This window comes from Trichinella spiralis (assembly GCF_000181795.1).
Source record: "Trichinella spiralis strain ISS 195 chromosome Unknown Scfld4, whole genome shotgun sequence".
NCBI lineage: Eukaryota > Metazoa > Nematoda > Enoplea > Trichinellida > Trichinellidae > Trichinella > Trichinella spiralis.
Window position 1 is genome coordinate 7,473,567 of NW_003526943.1, and position 20,541 is coordinate 7,494,107.

Sequence of the window (20,541 nt, forward strand, 5' to 3'; positions counted from 1 at the left end):
CATCCTGATTTGTAGAGGCAGCATGTATAAGCTGTTCGTTAGTACTAAATAAAATGAAAATATCATGGTAAATTATATAAAATGACGATAAAATTTTTAGTCTGAAAAGCATATTCATGTGCTGATTTGCATCCTATTCGTAGAATAGATTCGTTTATCATTATTTGCAAAACAAGTCAGCTTTATAATTCTGAAATTTTGTATAAACTGTAATTCACTTTCCTGCCAAAGAATCAATAGTGTATTTGAATGATGAATAGCTGAAATATTCAAATGTGAAAATTTTATTTTCCAAGAACATTTTAATTTTATATGCAATCAAAAATATTAAAAATGCATTATCTTTAGCACTATCTTAGGTGAATTGTAAATCTTTCAATGGAGAAAATTAATGAAATATATTTATTGTGATCATCAACATGAGGGAGCATGACAAATGTTGAAATGAGAATTATTAAAATTTAATCAGTTCTGTTGAACTAATCAACTGCGTTTTATTTATTCTTTGTTTATTGTACATACTTTAAAGAAAATCTATTGTTATTTGTTAATTGATGTGTTAATTAATTTAGTACTTTCATTTGAATACATGCCCTTGAAATCGAAAGGAAACTTTCTACAATATATACTTTTTCCATCACTGATTGATTTTATAAGTTATTTAAACAGTATCCATGCAAATATTGTGCAATGCTTCAGTGAGTATTGTCTTGAAAAAACGATTAGTAAAGAAGCTTAAAATTCTGAACAAACACAATGAATAGAAACTTTAAAGCATAAAAAGAAGTTTTTATAACATCAAATTTGAATAAATCAATCCTATAAAATAAATGACAGTTCAAAAAGCTGGGAAATTCATAGTATTTTGCTTATTTTTAGTGTTGGAAGAATGCAGTGTGACTATTCATTTAAATTTTTTTATTATTAAAATATAACATTTTTAATAAAAAATAATAAGAAATAAATTAAATGATAGATATATATTTGTTTCCTAGTAGCAGTTATTTTTAAAAGAGATAACCCTGAGCATCTTATTACTGAAGCTAAATGAGATCCAAATTGTGAAACATTCATGAAAGCTGAAAACTGTTATAAAATGTAAACAACTTATTAAAACTCATGAAATTTATTTAAAAAAAGCTGAAAACCATTTGAAATATTTTTCAAATGTGCGTGTTTTAAAATAATTGAATAAGAAACCAAACAAAGGTTATTAACAGAGTACATTTAGCTATTTTAAGCTGTAGAATCCCAAACTCAGCAACAACAGTGATGTTTGTAAAATTGAAAATATTTAAATGAAATAAGTCATTTTAAAATAATATCGATTGTTTTATTTGCTACATAAAAACGCCAAAACTGAAGCATACCCTTGAAAGTAACATTTGAACTCCAATTTATTTTCTGGAAAGTTATTTTTTGGCATAAAACTGTAAAATAAATAATAAATCAGCGCATGTTGAAAAGTATCATTAAATTTTTAATATCAAATTAATTTTAAAAAATAATAAATAAAAATGAAACCTACAGTTTATGCTTTTGATAATAATGATTACAAAACGATGAATTTAAAAAGGGCTTTGAAAATAAAAATTATTCAAACTGGATTTCAGATTCTATTTAAAAGCTCTATTACAAAATTTTTTGTTATGGAACCACAGCGTGAACAAAAGCTATTTGTACATTGATCAATGGCTTCTCATGCTAGCAGACATGTAAAAAATATAATTTTTACCGGATGTATTTGTTTATAATAATATTTCTCTGTTTGCGTTAAACTTTACAAAACGCCATAACAAGAAATATGCCATATTTTAAAAATGCTTTGAAGCTTCAAATAAATATAGGGCAAAGTTTTGAAACTTTATCATGACATGATTGCGTGATTTTTAATTTTTTTGTTTTTGTTTATTGTTGGCATGTTAATTCATACAAGCGGTGCAATTTAATTTTAAAATATTTCAGCTACAATAGTAATGATGATAAAGAGTTTTTTTTATTTCAAAAAGAAAGTCTAAAAAAATTCAACAAATGTTGATATGGAGTGGTAAATTATTATACAAAATTCCTTCACACATAAATAATATTTGAAGATTCGCACTGACAAATTTATTTGTATGATCATTTCAATTAAATGTAAATAGAAATATTAATGCAGTACTTCTTATGCTACTTGATGGAAAGTAATGAAAGCGTAAAAATCAATTTGACTGTTTAACGAATTAGTCGCTACTGCTTCATGTTCAAGTTTGATATCAATAATTCACCAATAATGTCATTAAATATTGACATGAAATTTGCATAATCATTAATCAAATGTTTTCAAGCTTAAAATAGATTTGTATCATATCATGCAGTTAGAATAAAGTGCAGATGTAATTTTTGTATGTTATTTTATTTTGAAACATTACTTCTGGATAATTGAAAGAAATTTTATTTTTTCATTTTATGCGCATACTTTTGCCGTCATATTTGAAAAGTGATAATTGAAACAATTAATTTTTGTAATAATAACGCATATTAATGCCTTCACGGCGGTATTTGCTGAATGAAATACTGGAAAAATTTGCCATTAATTAAAAATTCATAAATAAAAATGCCAAGAATTGAATATTGGACTGATTATCAACAGATGATAATAATGGCTGAACCATTTTTTTTCTAAAAATTTTACAATTCAAGCGATGGTGCTTACATATCTGGCAGAACATAACCTGACAAAATTTTATTTGAGAACTTTAAGAGTATTTTAATTTAAATATATCTCAAAATTAAGATTTGAATGCCTCAGTTGTGTTCTGCTGAAAGTATCGCTAATAATTAAAAAACTTGAGATAATCAAAAGATAGATAGCATTGAAATTATTATGAAGAATGAAATATTGAACATGATTAATTTTTTGAGTAAAAAATATTAAACTGTAATTATGTATAATTTGAAATCTTGTATAAAAATAAGTTACGTATTATTTTGATGCAGTGTGTTTATTTTACACTTGGAAAGTGGTTCCTCTGAAGCAGTACTGCACAGTGAAATTAATAAATTCAGTTACAACAACATGCATTACATGCAATGAGACAATTTATTTTGAGAAATTAAAATATGAGAAGAAATAGCTAACGGTTGGTTGGTTGGTTGATTAGCATGGCATGCTGTTCAAGGGAATTCTTCTACAAGTCATCTGGTTAAGCTAGTTAAGTGGTAATAAATGAAATACCTCAATGGATCACAAATGGAAAGTTGATATCCCATTATTTGTCAGGTAATGATCATCATTTGATTAAGATTTTAAATTCTCATTCTCATTAATTTTATGTATATCAATGAGATTATTGCCAGTATTTTTGACAAACGATGGACATATCGGTAGTGAAAAGTAATTATCACATAATCATAAAGTGGCGGAAAAATTTGTCATCCCAACTAATGTCACAACTGCATAAGGTGGTTTTGTACATGACGTCAAAATGAAACTAAAGCGATAACGATTGGCCAGTCGATCAAGCTTATTATTATTATTATTATTATTATAATGCAAGCTCTCCTGTTCTACCGGAACATTTCTGAAAGCAAGAACTTGTCTTGACAGGCACGTTTCAAAAATTGTCATCTATTTATGAGTCGAATCTGATTCAATTCAACAGGTATGTAAAAACCAGACTCTCGAAATTGCTGCTATATTCTGCTGATAGCTCTGCTTTATTGTTTACAAAATTGTTTGCTTGATCAACGCCAAGTATGGTTCACATTTCGGTATGGAATATATATATTTTTTAAAATAATCTCTATTAATCTGTTTTTTTAATAAACTTATTTCAGATTGACAGCAGTGCAAGCACGCACGCGCAACTTAACATTCGACCAACTAAGATCACTGCAAAAGTGATCATACTTACTTTGATAGCTGTGTTGAGTGGCTTTCTGTTCGGCTATGATACCGGTGTTGTTTCGGGTGCTATGCTAATTGTCAAAGTTCAATTTGATTTGGATGATATCTGGCAGGAGGTAGGCCATCGTATTTTGCAATTTTAATCTTAATTTTGTTTACAGCAGAATTCAAATTACATCACATTTGCATAAGTTTTTTTGTTGCTTTTCTATTTATTGTTTATTATCAGTAAGAATATTTTTAAAGATTCTTCTACTTTGTGAACAACAACAGCAACAACAAAACACTGCAGCTTGTTATTCTGGAATTCTTTGAAATGTATTTGAATATTATTGAAAAGTTAAAAAAACATAAGTATAACATGCTTTTTACAGTTGGTTGTTTATTTGTTGATTAAGATGTACTTTTTAGTTTTTTTTTGTGTACGCTTAATCATTTGAACAAAAAGTTGATCACATTGTACACTGACAAATGCATTATTGTTTTTTATGTTGTTAGCAAAGTATTTATTTAATTTTTATTCAAGTGTTGATACTTTTTAAAATCAATTCAACCTAGCAAACATAAACGTAAAGTAAATGTAAATATAATTTAAAGCATGGAATGTATGTAAAAACTACATCTTCCATACAACATAGCATAGCATAACATAACATGTGATCAGAAATCAATTTTCATATTTCACTAATTGTATTATAAATTAACAAAATAACAAATCAAATGGTTCATAAATTATTCTTCCCAATTTTTGTAAACCAGAAATGATGTTGTCATGATTAATTTTCATTTAAGCAATTTGTATAAATGTAATTTATTCAATAATGCTCATTTATTTTATATTCACTTCTTTTTCACTTTCGAACTGAAACTTGACAAGTAATTTTATTGAATTAAAAAAGATAAACTTTCAAGGTTGAAAAGGAAGTCAGTCATTTATTATAGAAATTTGAAAAATAATAAAATGCAGCCTAAAGAAATTTCAAAATTGAATAAGCAAATGATTGATCAATTTTTAATGAAAATTAAAAGTGATAGAAAGTAGTAATGTTATTTCAAAAATGTATCTTTTTTCATTTTTCATAATTTATTATTCATAATCTTGTTAACATCTTCTGACAAACATTTCAAAGATTACGATCATTTCAGTTGTCAGTGCAGCACATCTTACTTTTACAAATTTATTTTAGCAATGCGCATTCTCAGAACTCCAATCATGACAGGAAATTTTTATTTAATCACACAACCATATAAGTCTGTTTTATTATTCATTCGCATTGTCATAAACATTTTTGAAACATTTTCATCAATTAATATTAATTTTTATTATTATTTAACTTTAATTATTTAAATCTTGAATCTTTAATGAAATTTTAAACTATAATGCTGTATATATTTTTTTCTAATGAGTTTAGTTAATTGTAAGTGTCACTGTTGGCGCTGCAGCAATTTTTGCCCTTATCGGTGGTTGGATGAATGAAAAATATGGAAGGAAAAAGTCCATTTTACTTTCCTGCGTATTGTTCGTTATTGGATCTGTTATTCTTGGAGCAGCTAATAGCAGAGAAGTACTGCTTGTGGGCAGAGTCATTGTTGGAGCTGCAATTGGTAAATTTATTTCAAACTTTTTAAAATGAAACAATATTTTGACTGTATTGCATAACAAGGCTAGTTCTGGTTGTTTGAATATTTCATTTTTACTAAAATGTAATAAAATGCAACTTTTGTTTTTCTATAAAATTATTATAATTGCACCGCTTAAATTTCAGGCATTTCTTCAATGACAATTCCTGCATATATTGCTGAGACATCACCACCGCATATCCGTGGCCGTATGATTGTAATGTTCCAGTTGCTCATCACATTTGGCTTTTGGGTATCTGGCTTATTAAACGCAGCGTTTAGCTACATTCCAGATGATAATGTGAACTGGAGGTAAATGAGAATAATTTTTACATTTGAATTATTAACTGTAATTTGAATAAATGAAAATAGACTTATGTTGGGCGTAGCTGCTATTCCTGCATTTATACAATTTATTGGATTTATGTTCATGCCCGAAAGTCCCCGTTGGCTGGCAATGAAAGGCCAAGTTGAAAGTGCCTTCAACATTTTGACCGGCATATATGGAGAAGATGACACCGGCGTGAAACTGGCTCAGAATGATATTGATCAAATTAAAGATGCCCAAGAACAAAGGGAAAAAGACAATGAAGCTAAAGGTAAACACTTATTTAAATTTATTTAATTGTACAAGCACTGATTTGTTCCTTTTATGCTTATTATTTACTTTTATTGGACATTTTTATTTATTTATTTTAAATAATGTTCAAATTGAGTTGATGTCGGCAATTTTTGGTAAAGCAGGAAGGTATCAATAACAATTTCTATTTTTAAATTAGAAAATGACTTGATTTGAATTATGCATTATACCAGTGGCTCTCAAAGTGTGGGTTGCGTAAAATGTCAAAGTAAGGAAGCTGTCTTTATGTTCATTAGGAGAGTTTTTCAAATTGCTCATCAAAAATTGTTGGGTGAGCAATTAAACTTTGATTCAATTACTGATGATCTGTGAATCACTATCTCCGGTTCTCACAGCGCCCCGATGTTGTGGCTACAGGTATATCCACAGAGGCAGACGAATAATTAATCGATTTGTCTGAAGATTCTTCGTTTAAAATGAGTTTTGATCATAAAAGATTAACATATCCAAATGTTTCCATTGCAGCATTAAAAGTGCTGTCTTTTTTTACTACTTGTACATTTGTGAAGTTAGATTTTCATCAATATTGGAATTGAAAGCAAATTTCGAAATAAACTACAATTATCCAACATCTTGCATCTAAAACTAAAACGTATTAGTGTGGACGTCAAAGACAAAACAGAAAACAGACCCATTGTTCACATACACATCATTGTGCTAATACTTTTAAATAAATAAACTAATAAACTTTAAACTAATAAACTTATAAATTATAATTAGGTGTATTCATTAAAAAATTTAAAAGTATTAAACTAATATTTTTTATTTAACCCCCTTGCCTTTTATAATATGCAATCCAAGTCGATAGGTCGCAGCCGAGAAAAGTTTGAGAACCACTGCATTAGACAATAGTACTTATAGCAGTGCAAACAAAGCTGTACATTTGAAAACGACGTTCTACAAATTAAAGATGACTTAAAGCCATCAGAAAAAGAAGTCCTCGTTTTAAATAAATAATAATTATTAAATGTTTTTAGGAAAAGAAAAATTTACATTTATTGCAATGATAAAAAAGCCTGAAACTAGAAAAGCGTTGGTAATTGGATGCGCGATGCAAATGTTCCAACAGTTGTCCGGAATTAACACCGTAATGTACGTATCAACATTGAAAAGAAGCTGTTTCCAACAATGTTAATTTTAATATTTTAAATGTTTAGGTATTACAGTGCTTCGATTGTTCAAATGGGTGGTGTCCGAAGCCGCACCATGGCTATTTGGATGGCAGCAGTTACTTCAGGCTTCAATTTCTTTTGCACATTTATTGGAATATATCTTGTTGAAAGAGTTGGACGCAGAAAAGTTTTACTTGGAAGTACTTTAGGTAGCGCCAAATTTGATTATTAAATAAGCTGATTCGCTGCATATAATATTTTCAATTTTAAGGTGTTGTTTTAAGTTTGCTTGTTCTTGGCATTGGATTCACCATGATTTCAGTGGACTCACCTGTCCATGAATTTGATGAAATGCAATACGATGGTGGAAAATTCGCTGATTTAGCGATACTTGATCCATGTCGTGGTTTAGGGTTCGTAAAATTATTCCATTTTTATAACAAAGCATTCTTATGCATTTTAAATAATCCCGCTGAATTACATAGCATATTAAATTTACATGTTTAGATGCGACGCATGCTCTTATCAAGAATCATGTGGATTTTGTTATGATCCAAGCAACCCATCATCAAATGGCTCTTGCGTTTCTACATACAGCGCTGTAGTTAATGGCCATCATGTGGAATCTAATCAATGGGCAAACTACGGACGTTGTGCCAGGAAAGATTTTTCATCACCCCTAACGTCAGAAACTATTCAACTTGCAGAACCAAACGCACAATTTGATTATGGCTACTGTATAACAAAATATTCATGGATTCCAATCCTTGCAATGGCCATTTATTTATGCTGCTTCTCTGTTGGTAAGAAAACTTTGATAACAAATAATTTAAATAATAACTTTAATTAATACAACGCAAATTATTTAGGAATGGGAGGTGTGCCTTGGACCATTAACGCGTATGTTCAGAATATTGAAGCTTTTTACATATTTTATTCATTTATTTTATAAAAAATTTCAGTGAAATTTATCCAAACTGGGCCAGAAGCACCGGCACATCTATTGCAACGTTTGTAAATTGGTTTTTTAATTTGATTATTTCTCTTACATTTTTAACACTGGCTAGAGCAATTACACGCCAAGGTAAAAAGACCAAACTTTTGCTTTATTATATTTAAAATATTATATTACTTAGGAGCATTCTTTCTCTACGCTGCAATAAGTGCCATTGGAATGATCCTATTTTACTTGATTGTGCCTGAAACAAAAGGAATCAGCATTGAAGACATTGAAATTTTACTTAGAGGTTCATGGATATACAATGAAAAGTAGGCTTTTATGCTGTTACTTTAAAAATGTACTTTTCAAAACAAACATTTAAATTTATTAGAAAAGCCAAGAAGGTGGTAAAAGCCAGAAACTCAAAAGTTCATCCTGTTGACATTGTTATAAATACCGTTGCAGAAGAAGCAGAGAAAACTACCAGATTCTGATGTTAAATATTGGATACCATCTTTTATAATTCATAGAAAATTGTCCTTACTTTTAATCTGTATTTCTATGTAAAATAAGCAAATGCTGCCTGTATGTAGAAAACATATGTTTATATACAAAATGTAGAATGCAATGTGCAACTATGCATTATTTGTTACGCTCAACTTTATATTTGACAGTTATAATCAGCAGTTTGAAATTTTGCATGAACTTCTCTTGCCTCAGTTGTTTTTAATGTACATATTGTAAATGGAAAAATCAAAATAAACAATTTAATGCGTGATGTGTTTTGTTAACAGTCATGACCTTGTGCAATATTTTACAATAAATCACTGGATTTTAATAAAAGCCATTTATTTCAATAAAAATGGTGAGTTCTGTTTTGCCTTTTTTAAATAAAATGACATGATTTAAACAAAATAAATAACAAATTTGCTTGCATATATAATTTTCATATGTAAAATTCATATTTACATAACTTTAATGTAAAAATAAGCAAATGTTTGTTAATTTCTTATATTAATGATTTTACAAACACAAAATGATAACACGTAGCATTAACTTTATAAAAATTACGCATTTTTATAAAGTTTAACTTTAATTAATTATTGAAGAAATGAGAAAAACTAAAAATATTTTAATTTCATAATGATAAATAAAAAGGCAATGGCTATTGTCTTTTACAACATTTACTGGTTGCAAAACTTTGCATAATTTAAACATTGAAACAGCTTTAAAATTTATTCAAGTGAAAAAATAAAGCAATTTTGAAGTGCTGAACGAGTACAAAGCACCGGTGATGAAAACTGTATTAAAAATTTCTCCTGTTAATTAGCAAACCAAGGACCAGTGTAAAAAAGTTTTAAGCCTTTTCCTTCTAAGAAGATGCTGCTTACCAATAGAATTGCTATAGTGCAAATTGTGCACTTATGAATTTCTTTTTCATCATCATGCTACTGAATGTGAGAAAAACAGATTGCAGCCGAACAATGATACTGCCTTCCTGAGGGAAATATCTTGCATAGATGAAAACGTTACAGTCAGAGTAACAAAGAGATTAAAACAAATTAGCAGCAGATCGCTGAATCTACTGTTCTCCTTCTTCTTGATTGGACATGTTAACCACAACAATTTCAGGCACTTCCACGTGATTTATCTTGTTGGAGCGAAACTGAGGCGGTGGTGGCGACAAAATATTCGAATCAAGAAATTTTGGACTGTCTTGATTCTTTGGTGAGCAAGGCGTTGTCTCCCCAGAACAACCGCTAGGCACGTGAAATGATGAATGAGTTTCAGAATCGAAGCCATCATCACTTGTACCGTCATAATATTGAGAAGTAAAATTGACATTGGTTACCTTAAAATAAAATCATAGCATATAAAGACAAAATATACAAATACATATATACAAGAAATTTTGAAATACTTTCAGTTCTTCAAGCTTTTTGGCAGAATAATGCGGTGTACGCACGGCGTACGTGTTGTGGAAAAGGCTCCAATCTACCTGGTAACCGCCGTTTACTTTTTGATATGTGAACAACTTTTCAAATCTAAATGCTATCAACGTTAAAGAACAAATCAAATCGACTAATATTTCACAAAGCAATAACCTGTGACCCCAGTTGATTTCAGAAGGCAGATAAGAAGTTAGAGCCTGAGCGGTCATTCCGGTACTTTCGACAATCCCTTCTAAGATGGCGACAACTTCGAACTGAGCTGAAGCCAAACTTTCTGCAGAATATTCATATAATGGGCTACGATAATCGATAACATGACAAATAGTCATTGGCCAGACGAGGAAAACTCGATCCAAGCCGCGGTCAAATCCAACATCCATTTCGTGCTGATCAAGTGGCAGTATTTCACCTTCTTCAGTCACAGTCTTGCGAATTATTTGCAGACGAACATGAGCCTCAACCAGATGCGTATCTCGCATATCACCGACGCGAAATAAAAAGCATAGTTGGCCATTGCGAAGTGAGATGCATGCATACTTGCTGAAAATTAACGTTTCAGCACGATTTTTTGGTCGCGCCAATTTTGCAAACACAATTCCGGCAATAAAAGATTGTATTAAAAGCCCGTATATGGACTGCGCACAGAGAACAGTAATTGCTGAGCTGCAGTTCGTTGTAATATATCTACAATAAAAAATAAATTTTTTTACACGCAACATAAAAAATTATTTCATTATTGTAATAATAAACTTTTGAATGATGAACTGTTTGTTAGTGGTGCAAACTAAAAATGAAGGATAATAAATAATTTTAAAGTAACGTTAAGCAACTGCTTAATAATAACTAATATGACAATGCTGCGCAAAAATTGATTTGCCATGTTACTATACAAATATTATAATTATCTATAGAAAGAAAAAGTCACCTTTTCCCAAAACCAATCGTATGTTGACTTTCCACGGAAAAGAGAAAAATCGACGTAAAATCAAAAACGTTTGTGATGCATGGAGTCCAATGCTCGTCGCTGTTGTGCTGCAAGTCTCCATGCAACCAGCAAATAACGTAATATATTACTGCAAAGAATATCCAACTAATCACAAAAAATCCGCTAAATAGCACCAAGCTATAGCGCCACTTAACATCAAGTAGTGTTGTAAACAAATCTCTGAAATATATTCAATTTAACATGACAAATTGAAATTTTATCAAGTAAAAATGTATTAATTATTAACCGTAAAAAAGACAGAAACAAAATGGAAATATTTTACAATTATTGTCATTCATTTTATTAACTTTTAATTCATTTTCATACTCTGGGATTTATGATCATTGCCTTGTTTATATTAATATACATTTCACTAAAGTTCGAAACTTAAAAATGAATGCATTTCAAATGTCTATGCGATTTCACTTTTAGGTTAAAAATTCTACAAAACAATAATATAAGCATGCACTAACTTATTGTTTAAATTAATTATGCCGCTATTATAATGAAGTGCGATAGTATTTTAAATTCAAATTGTTTATTTAATTTTTTAATTGTTAATTCTCTATTGCCTTGCACTATTACAGGGTAAACTGTAATGAATCAAGTTAACTGTCATTCTTATTTATTCATAAAATTTTTTTCTAAAATCACTAATGCTTTTCTATATTGTAACAAACAGTAGTTTTAGTGATAAAAACATTCGTGTGTTGTTGGTTTGTGATACCAAGAAGTAGGTGCTTCTCATATTTATGTATACATATTAAAACATTTGTTGATATCACTATGCATTTTAATAAAGAAAACATATGCACGTCTTCTGATATAGCATCAGAGTGAACTGCACATCTGAGATGTCTTGTTTCAGATAATTTAATTAAAAAATTGTACAGGAGATTCATTATGAAATAAAAAAGTAGTCATTTAATAATTAATTAAAACATGAAGTCGTTTTGTAATAAATTTTCAGAAAACAATAATTTATTAAAAAGATCCAATTATTAGATCGCTATTAGACATAAAAAAATAGCTATATATTTCAAAGTGATTGCTGAAAAACATCATCATATTACCTGATGTACTGGCGCTCCAGTTTCGGAACGTTGTTTCGAGTGACGTTAACTTCTCCATTTTTCTTGACCAGGCGACTTCTTTTAACCTTCTTTTGCAAAAGACGTCGACTGACGTCATTAGAGCTTATTACAAATGGGATAGCGCCGAATGATCGAAAGCTATCTGAAAAAATAATTATTAATATTAAAATAGATTATGGTTATTAACTTTCCAACGGAAAAAGCAAAACTAACGAGTTAAAGCAACTTGCTGCAAAAATCCTGTCTTTTTACGCTCTTTTCGTAGTACAATGTGGTTCATGTATTTGAATAGAAAAAAATTTTCTTCAAAAATGAAAACTGAACGAAAGTATTGCTTAATTTTAACGTTAAACTGTTTACTGTCCTTCGATCAGTTTGAAAGAAGCAAGAGCATAAACCTACAATAACACAAATTGCATGCTCATTTAAAACTGTTTAAGTGGCATTTCTTTTGATTGAAATTATAATAGAAGTTGAAAGGAAAAGCAATATAATTAGCAAAGCAGTTAGCCTAGCAGTTTGCTGAAATTCTGCTGCTAAATCACGTTGAATAGAAAAAGAACATTGAAATGCTAAATGCAGACCAGTAGGAAGCTCTTTGCGATCAAAGAACAATAAATACATTGACACTGGTCAGTTGTGGCTGCAAAGGGAGCAAACCAGTGGATCGATTTTTGACCATTTTCGTCGTTGCAAAGGTAAAATTTTCAATTTATTAGGGAAATCGTCAACTCGATCTCCAACAGTTTAAATGTTTCCACCAGCTTGCCTGCTGTGCAACTGCCAATCAAATATTACAAAATTTTCAATGACATTGAATTGCTGGCATAGCGGCAAATTTCTGCTACCGTTACACAGAAATTAGCTTCACCCATGTTTATAATAAAACTCTATTTTGAAATTTTAATCAACTCCAAACAAAACTCAAATGAAATTGTTCACTTTGAAATATTCCCTAGATGCCAATAATTTCCAAAAATGCTAATTTTTTCTGTAAATATGGCGCTTTATCAAAGTTTATTTAGACAAAACAGATTGTAGAGAAGCAAAACAGCTACTGAAAATTGGCTGGCATACGTTTTATCATCCTGTAATGTCATTGTTGCTATATTCAACCGTTTTGAATTTGTCAAAAATAATTTATTAAAAAAAATAATTCAATGCATTAGCAACATTCCTCATTGATAAACAGCATCAATAAAATGAATAAATATACCTCAAGACAACGAATGTAAGTTCAAGATAATACAAGAAAAGAAAACGTAATATTCAAAATCATTATTCATCGCTGTATAACAATATGTTGAGTAAAAAAATTGAAACTCACTGAAACAAAATGTGATTAAAAACTTTTGCGTTTAAATTTCATTTTATTGAATATTGCCAATGATGGAAAAGCAGATCAAAAATTATTTAATTAAAATAAACATTAAACTGAATTGAATGCTGCATCAAAAATTGATAAAGAGGCAGTTAGAAAAACACTTACCCTCGTAGGAATCAAGGAAATTTCAATTAAAATACATTTTTTTTCAGTTTACTAGGAAAAATTATGTAAATCGACAATTATTCGCCAAAAATTTACATATATAATGGTGAAAATGAATAATTAGTGTTCTTACTTTTTAATATAGATCTACCCACCAATATCGATAATACTGTTTTATATGTCAAGCATGTATATCAGTGTAAAAAATGATGATGATTTTTACGCTCATTAAATAAATATCTTGATAAATGCAGACTTGAATAAAATAAATAAGAATAAAATGCAAAGACAGAATACAAAAAATAAAGCAATCAAACTGTTTAGTAAATTATTCATCTGTTCATCCGGCAAGTTAATTTAGAATAATTATTAAATTTTACAAAAAAACAAATACTTTATTAAAATTAATATTCTATACTCATTGTTCAAATGTATGATTGTGGAGATGATTTTTAGCGTAAAAAGCAACGCTATTTTCGAAATAAAAACATTCATGAATACTTGAATGCAATTCAATTTATTTGAGAATTAAAATATTTATTTTTTGTTACTGTTATTTCAAAATTCAATTAATTTTCATAAATGCAACGTATTTTACTAATGTATTATAAATCAGAAATGCTGATTATTGAAATTTCAATAGAAAAATGTTGATACTGCAATTTATCATGCTTTTTGTTATTGTCTGAAATTAAAAATAAAATCCCATAAATAAATTTAATGAACAAACTTTGAAAGCACAAATCTCAAAGAATAAAACATTCCATAAACTGAACTTTCATTTAAAGAAATTTTTTTAATTCTGTAGAAAAACAGAAATTGGTGCAAGAATTTGAACGTGCCGCTAGTTCAATGAAAATCTGTTTGAAAACTTTAAATTTTCATTAACGCTCAATAACAAATTCAGAAAACTGCTTTTATATTAGTGTAAAATTTTGTATTGAAATTATCATAAGGATTTTGCAATATAAAAGCACTGTTTTTTTAAATTTCACCGAATTTGAATTAAATAAACCGACAGTTGATAGCTTTAAAATATTTCATCAAATTAGCTAAATCAAAGAAAATGATCATAGCAAAAATTTCATTTCACTTTTTCAAGCAAACAAATGTAATGTTTTGTAAGAAAAATTAGCTGATTAAAAAATGGGTTTCACACTTTGCATTGCTTTTAATTAAAAAACATTTTTTATTTTTATATACAATTCAACTGATTAAATTTATTAAAAATAATATGAAAAAAAGTAGATATACTGAAAAAATAAAAAAAGTCTTTTGATTTTTCATTGATAATATTGATAGTAAAATTATTTTATTTTTAATAAACAGTGTTTGTGGAAAAATGATTTCCTTCAAACAAAAACAACTTATTATAAGCGATGAGCAAAGGTCATCTTTTTCTTCAACATTTATCGCTTGAGAGTTGATCAGAATATAATTTGCATAAAAAAACTTCAGAACTCTGCAATGACAAAAAATTTGAGAATAACTGCTTCAATATCCAAGCTTTGGCAAATCATTTTCAAAGATATCGACAGGCACTTCTTGTTCACATGATTAGTAGAACGAACTTAAAACGCTAAGGATTTCTTTGCATACTTCAGCAATAACCAATACGAATAGATTTGATTTAAAAAAATGATTGATTCAACTTAATTTCAGTAAAAACAGTATTCTGATGCATTCCTTGCCCATTGAGGGCTTTGCATACAACAAAAACTGTTTTCCTGCCAATTCATGTGAGGAACTTCTAATTAATCTGATCTTTCTAACAAAAGAGAAAGTACAATTATGTTTAAAACATGTTCAAACATAGTTTTCTATGCTACAATTAAGACCGAAAAAATTCAAACTTCTCTCTCTCCCTCTCTCTCGTTCTCCTTATATATAACTCAACCATATTTTCTTAATTACAAAAAGTAACTAATAAGCATATAAGATATGTGCGTGTTTGGTTGTTCCATGAAAAGCAAAGTTATATTAATTTATAAATTAATAATCTCCAGTAAATTATTTAAAATAAAAAAAATATCCTCTTTTCAGAAAACTCATCATTATATCTGCGCTTTTAACTGTTTTATAAAGTTACTTTGAAAATAAAACTTCACTTTATTCATAATGCTTGGTAGTAAAACTTATTCTCACTGTATTCAATGCAAAATTCATACTTATAAATATAAATTCCAAATGCTCTTCTGGGCTTTCATGTTTCACATGCTATGTAAATTATGTGATAAAATGAATTTGAAAAAAGCACCGAAAAACTTAGAAAATATAATTGCATAATTTTACAAGTCTTTGTAATATATTTAATCCACAGACTGATCAATAATTTTCTATAAAGTTCTGTTCGAGCTTTATTGTCTTGCTTTTCACCAGAAATGTATCTTTCAATTGAAAAATATTGCATTCAATCAAATCAATTCATTACTAACAATCGATTTGAATTATAGAAAATGAAATAGAAAATACGATGACAAACCAAATCTTTCTACTGAAAAATTAACCGTGAAACTCGTCAAACTCGGCACATTTTATGCCAATTATCCTGCCTTTCAGCAGTAATTATGTCAAATACATAATTACAAATCAGTCATTTATTTTTCAAAAGATGAATATTAAAAAAAGATATTCCTATTGTTTTGTTTTCAAAATTTTAGACATAATGTTTAAACTTCTTTATCATATTTGTATCTGAGTTAACTTCTCAACTTGATTCCAAATCAAGTATAATTGTTATAAATTGCAATCAAATGTAAAATTAATTACCAATACAATAAGAGACGTATTCATCAGAAAATCAATTCCCATTATTTTATTTTCCATATCCATCTACCTCTGCGTGGTATATTAGATCTAAACTGTGTTACTTACAGTTCCAACTAAATATAATTTTTATTTTATGTTGTTTTTATATTTAATTTTGAATAAAATTCCAAACTTCCCAAAATTATTCTGTTATTAATCATAAAAATTATAACTTTTATCACTGGATATGCAAATATCACTGGAGAAATAGTAAAAATTAAATTACAAAATTTATCAATGGCAGGTTTCTAGGAGTTGTAATCTTATAAAATGTAATCTCTCAGAAAAATTTTAGCAGAGGGTTAAAATTAATGCGCTGTAATATGAAGGTCTTGTTACAACAGCAACAAAAATTTGCAGTCGACTGAACGCAATCGGATATTTCATTCAAACGAAACGACGTCAAAGATGTAGCTGGTCAGTTTCATGACGCGTAATAAATAATTAAAACAACCTGCTCAGTTTAATCCTAATATTAAAATTTTTACGGTGTCATTTTATTTATTGTGAATGGATTAATTTTTGCAAAATTTTATTGACACATGCAACTTTTGCATTCGATGCACACATAGTTTTGCTTAAACAAGCTTGCTTGTGATGAGCACATGTAGAACTTTTATGCGCGCCAGTATAAATTTCGTGATTTTTTTAGATGCAGTAAAATGGATTCAAACTTGTAAATATGAAGATGGTGTCACCGAGAGAGAGTCAGAAGATCATTTTCTGAGATGAAAACGACTTTTTAAATGGCTCTGCAACGTGATCAAAAACAATTGTCGCATTATTTTAAAAATGGGTTGTTTAAATATGAAAAATATTTTTAACGAACGAAACTATTCAAAAACAGGATAGCAAAATAATCCAGCTCGACGAAACGCAATACCAGACAGTATGAAATAAAGAAAATTTGGAATTTTCTCAATTTATTTTATAACTAGTTGATGGAAAATCTGCTTTTCAATACTACCCAATAGTCACAAAGTTGCCATTGTGCTACATCTACTAAGCAGCATGGTTGAGGGATTAGCTCACATGCATAATGCGAATGGATTAGCCGAGATGTTTCTGAAAAGGATTTATTACCCAAATAGACCATATAATACTGCAAGCACTTTCCAAAATTGTATTGATTTCCTATTTTAAATAACGCATTTTACACGTTTGAAATTTTCACTGCACGTGGGAAATGTTGGAACGTGCATTTTAAAATTAGCGTTTACGCTTGTAAGCTTTCTCTCTTTGAGCATTCTCTCAAACAAAAATTGGGTGAAATAAAGCTGAAACACAAAGATCATAATGCACATAGACAAATTGAAAAAGTTTCTTATGTATTATTTCAGTCGAAAGATTATGATGAGAGTTGAAGTAAGCAAATCAGGAAAATTTGCTAAACTTAGGCTTACCTGCAAAAGAGGCGAGGAAAGATTCGTCGTGTTTCTTGCGCAATTTCATCAAAGAAGTAAAATGATGAAATACCGTTGACAGATAACAGAAACTGTTTTCAAGCAATTGAAAGGAAGTTTGATTTTTTTTTCCCACTTGCAAAACTGCTCAACCACGAATGTTTGCAGTGCTGGCTTTAAAGAAAAGTTGCTGTTGAAACGTAATGAAGTGATTGTTTGACGCCGTTCCAACGCTAGCCGGTTTAAATGCTTTTTGTTTATTTGTCAACTTTGCTCATGTAAGTTTACTGTATCAAATTTACTGTAATATACGGAAAGAAGGCACGTGCTGGACAGTGCGTTGACGAAAGATAGACCAGATGCGCATCGGTCAACGAATGAAAGCGCCTGGACAGTCATGAAAAACAACTAATACGTCGCGTCATATAAGTAAGCGGTAAGCGGCACGCTCGAAAGGGACAACACTATGGCAAATGGATTAAACACAAGCAGGAAATGCTAACAGCAAGGACCAAAGAAGCATGCTAAAGCCGCAAATGGGATAACAATGACAGAAAATGACTAGATGCCTTCATGTGCACCAGAAAGTCGTTCCCTTGCACAATTCTTCTGCCGGCTTTAATCGATTTTATAATGCAATGACTGCGCCAAGCAAACCGTTAGTTCTTACTCGTCCAAGCAAGCTTGTATTACACAATCGCCTCAACTTGCTTTGCTCAGGTAGCAATGCTTTGCAATCATTGCAATTTACCACAATTCAAATTGGCTGAATTTAGTGAAGCTACCTCTATCGTCATTTTCCCTGCCAAAATTGGAATTTTTTTCACAGACGTTCATGAATTTTAGGAAAAAATTATTTGTTGCAATAGGTTTAATCATTGATGAGAAAATGAATGACCAAATAAGTAGACCAAAAGACTCTGAAATAAATTAGTTCCAGTCTAACTGCTTCTATTAAATAAGATTCATCTAAAACTTAGCTCATTTTAATGTGTTGCACATAGCAGTGTTAAAAATACATAGTACAATGAATCTACGAAAATATTCAGCAGACATTCAAACTTCGACTAATTTTCCATTTCAAACGAATAAACGCCCTCAGTTTCACTGTGGAAAGCTAATTGAAGATTACTATTTAAACAATACATTCAGCAGTTCACTTCACAATGTAACATTATAAACGTTAAAAGTTTAACCAAACATGTTTAATTTTAAGATTGAAATTCCGTATCGAAAAGTTTCATTTAATATGATAAAATAAAATTACACGACATAATTGCTCAGTAAGCAAAAACTCTGTAACTGAGGCAGACATATAAATACGAATGTCAAATTGCTCTTTTATCAAAGCATTTTTTTTCAAGCTAAAGTTTAAGTATGCTATGTTAATGAATATTAGCTTTAATAAATCTCAACATAAATGTTGCGAGTTTAATTGGCTGAAATTTTAAAAATAATTTTTGTTTTCGTTTACCTCATCAAATAGTGAAACAGAAAATCATTATTTAGTCTACTTTAAAAGCAACTATTAATAAATTAGACGCCCAACATGAATTTATTTAATAAAATGCTAAATTTTTATTTTATTTTTCTTTCAGAATAAGATGCATCTGCAAAAACTGTAAACTCCATATGGCCAAATTATGCAGTTAGTCTCACAAAGCAGCGGTTGATCGCTCACCAATTTCCAATTCATGTAAATACCTCACATTAGCAAATGATTTACAACCAATAAAATACTCTTAATGCAATTAACGATGTCAATTATTGCAGATGTCAAAAGTTGGCTGCCATAAAACATCTAGCCATGAAATTCAAATGGTCGTTCAGAAAGTATTTGTGAAAAAAGTTTCCACATGTCTTACATATATACAAATGAATTGTGATTTTTAATTCGTATTTTTACTTTTTGAAATTACACGTTTTAAACATTATACATTAAATTTTTGAAATACAACACTATAATTAATAAATAAATACATATATCTGTTACATAGCTTAGTTAATTGAAATTGTTACATATTTTCATTGCATTATAGAGCATTCATTGTTGGATTTAATCTGTTTTGAATTTTTGATTAAAATTCTGAATAAATACTACTTTATGCATGCAAGTTGTTATTTAAAAAATCAAGAAGTTATGCAAAGTATTTATTTTAACGTAGCCTTCTTCATTTGCAGAATTAAGAAGCCACTGAAGAACTACACTGAACTGAAGTGAATCGACTATTTTACAAAGATTTTCAATTAGCTGTTTTTTGTCCAGTAAAGATATAAGAGTGAAATTAAATCAGATCACACTCTTAAAGTCAAGTGTTTCCGTGTCTAAGCAACACAAGCCTGACAGTTGTTCATCGTAATTATACCAAACTGACTGGTCATAAAGCAATTTTCTTGTCTGTCTATTGAAAGTGCTAAATGCTGAGAAAAGCTTCTACATAAAATTAAAGTACTTCATTAAAACAGATTGGTTAGCAGTTAGTGTTATGCAAAGAAAAAACTAGAAGCAAATTCAGTGAATTCAATGAAAATTCAAGCATAAAGAAAATACCTGCAATAAGGCGAGCACAACGAACTTTCGTTGCTCCCAAACTGCTGATCATCGTTGG

At 29.4% G+C, this 20,541-nt stretch overlaps 3 protein-coding genes across 3 annotated transcripts; 2 read left to right on the forward strand and 1 right to left on the reverse strand.

Annotated features, from left to right (window-relative positions):
- Positions 1–3,738: 3,738 nt before the first annotated feature.
- Positions 3,739–8,695, forward strand: Tsp_01846 (putative inositol transporter 3). Its single transcript, XM_003377602.1, has 11 exons — positions 3,739–3,753; positions 3,820–4,005; positions 5,302–5,494; positions 5,656–5,821; positions 5,882–6,108; positions 7,127–7,241; positions 7,307–7,461; positions 7,533–7,674; positions 7,769–8,064; positions 8,398–8,530; positions 8,593–8,695. The coding sequence occupies exons 1-11, from the start codon at positions 3,739–3,741 to the stop codon at positions 8,693–8,695; spliced, it is 1,731 nt and encodes a 576-aa protein (XP_003377650.1).
- A 1,088-nt stretch (positions 8,696–9,783) lies between these two features.
- On the reverse strand, positions 9,784–12,512 carry Tsp_01845 (inward rectifier potassium channel 4). Its single transcript, XM_003377603.1, has 8 exons — positions 12,446–12,512; positions 12,212–12,374; positions 11,840–11,881; positions 11,147–11,226; positions 10,904–10,937; positions 10,307–10,837; positions 10,123–10,246; positions 9,784–10,053 (listed from the first exon to the last, which is right to left on the reverse strand). Exons 1-8 carry the CDS (start codon positions 12,510–12,512, stop codon positions 9,784–9,786), a joined length of 1,311 nt encoding a protein of 436 aa, XP_003377651.1.
- A 5,977-nt stretch (positions 12,513–18,489) lies between these two features.
- On the forward strand, positions 18,490–19,112 carry Tsp_01844 (inositol polyphosphate 5-phosphatase). The gene is made up of 2 exons (XM_003377604.1): positions 18,490–18,652; positions 18,982–19,112. The coding sequence occupies exons 1-2, from the start codon at positions 18,490–18,492 to the stop codon at positions 19,110–19,112; spliced, it is 294 nt and encodes a 97-aa protein (XP_003377652.1).
- The last annotated feature ends 1,429 nt before the right edge of the window (positions 19,113–20,541 follow it).

Excerpts from the sequence above, each read along its gene's own strand:
- Tsp_01844 (XM_003377604.1), top strand. The coding sequence starts at position 18,490 with ATGACTAGATGCCTTCATGTGCACCAGAAAGTCGTTCCCTTGCACAAT. Across the intron at positions 18,653-18,981 it reads CCTCAACTTGCTTTGCTCAG|CAGACATTCAAACTTCGACT; the intron begins GTAGCAATGCTT and ends GAAAATATTCAG.
- Tsp_01846 (XM_003377602.1), top strand. Across the intron at positions 4,006-5,301 it reads TGGATGATATCTGGCAGGAG|TTAATTGTAAGTGTCACTGT; the intron begins GTAGGCCATCGT and ends TAATGAGTTTAG. Across the intron at positions 8,065-8,397 it reads TTTATGCTGCTTCTCTGTTG|GAGCATTCTTTCTCTACGCT; the intron begins GTAAGAAAACTT and ends TATATTACTTAG.
- Tsp_01845 (XM_003377603.1), bottom strand. The coding sequence starts at position 12,512 with ATGAACCACATTGTACTACGAAAAGAGCGTAAAAAGACAGGATTTTTG. Across the intron at positions 11,882-12,211 it reads CTGGAGCGCCAGTACATCAG|AAGCACCTACTTCTTGGTAT; the intron begins GTAATATGATGA and ends CATAAATATGAG. Across the intron at positions 10,938-11,146 it reads GGACTCCATGCATCACAAAC|TTTGCACCACTAACAAACAG; the intron begins GTTTTTGATTTT and ends CTTCATTTTTAG.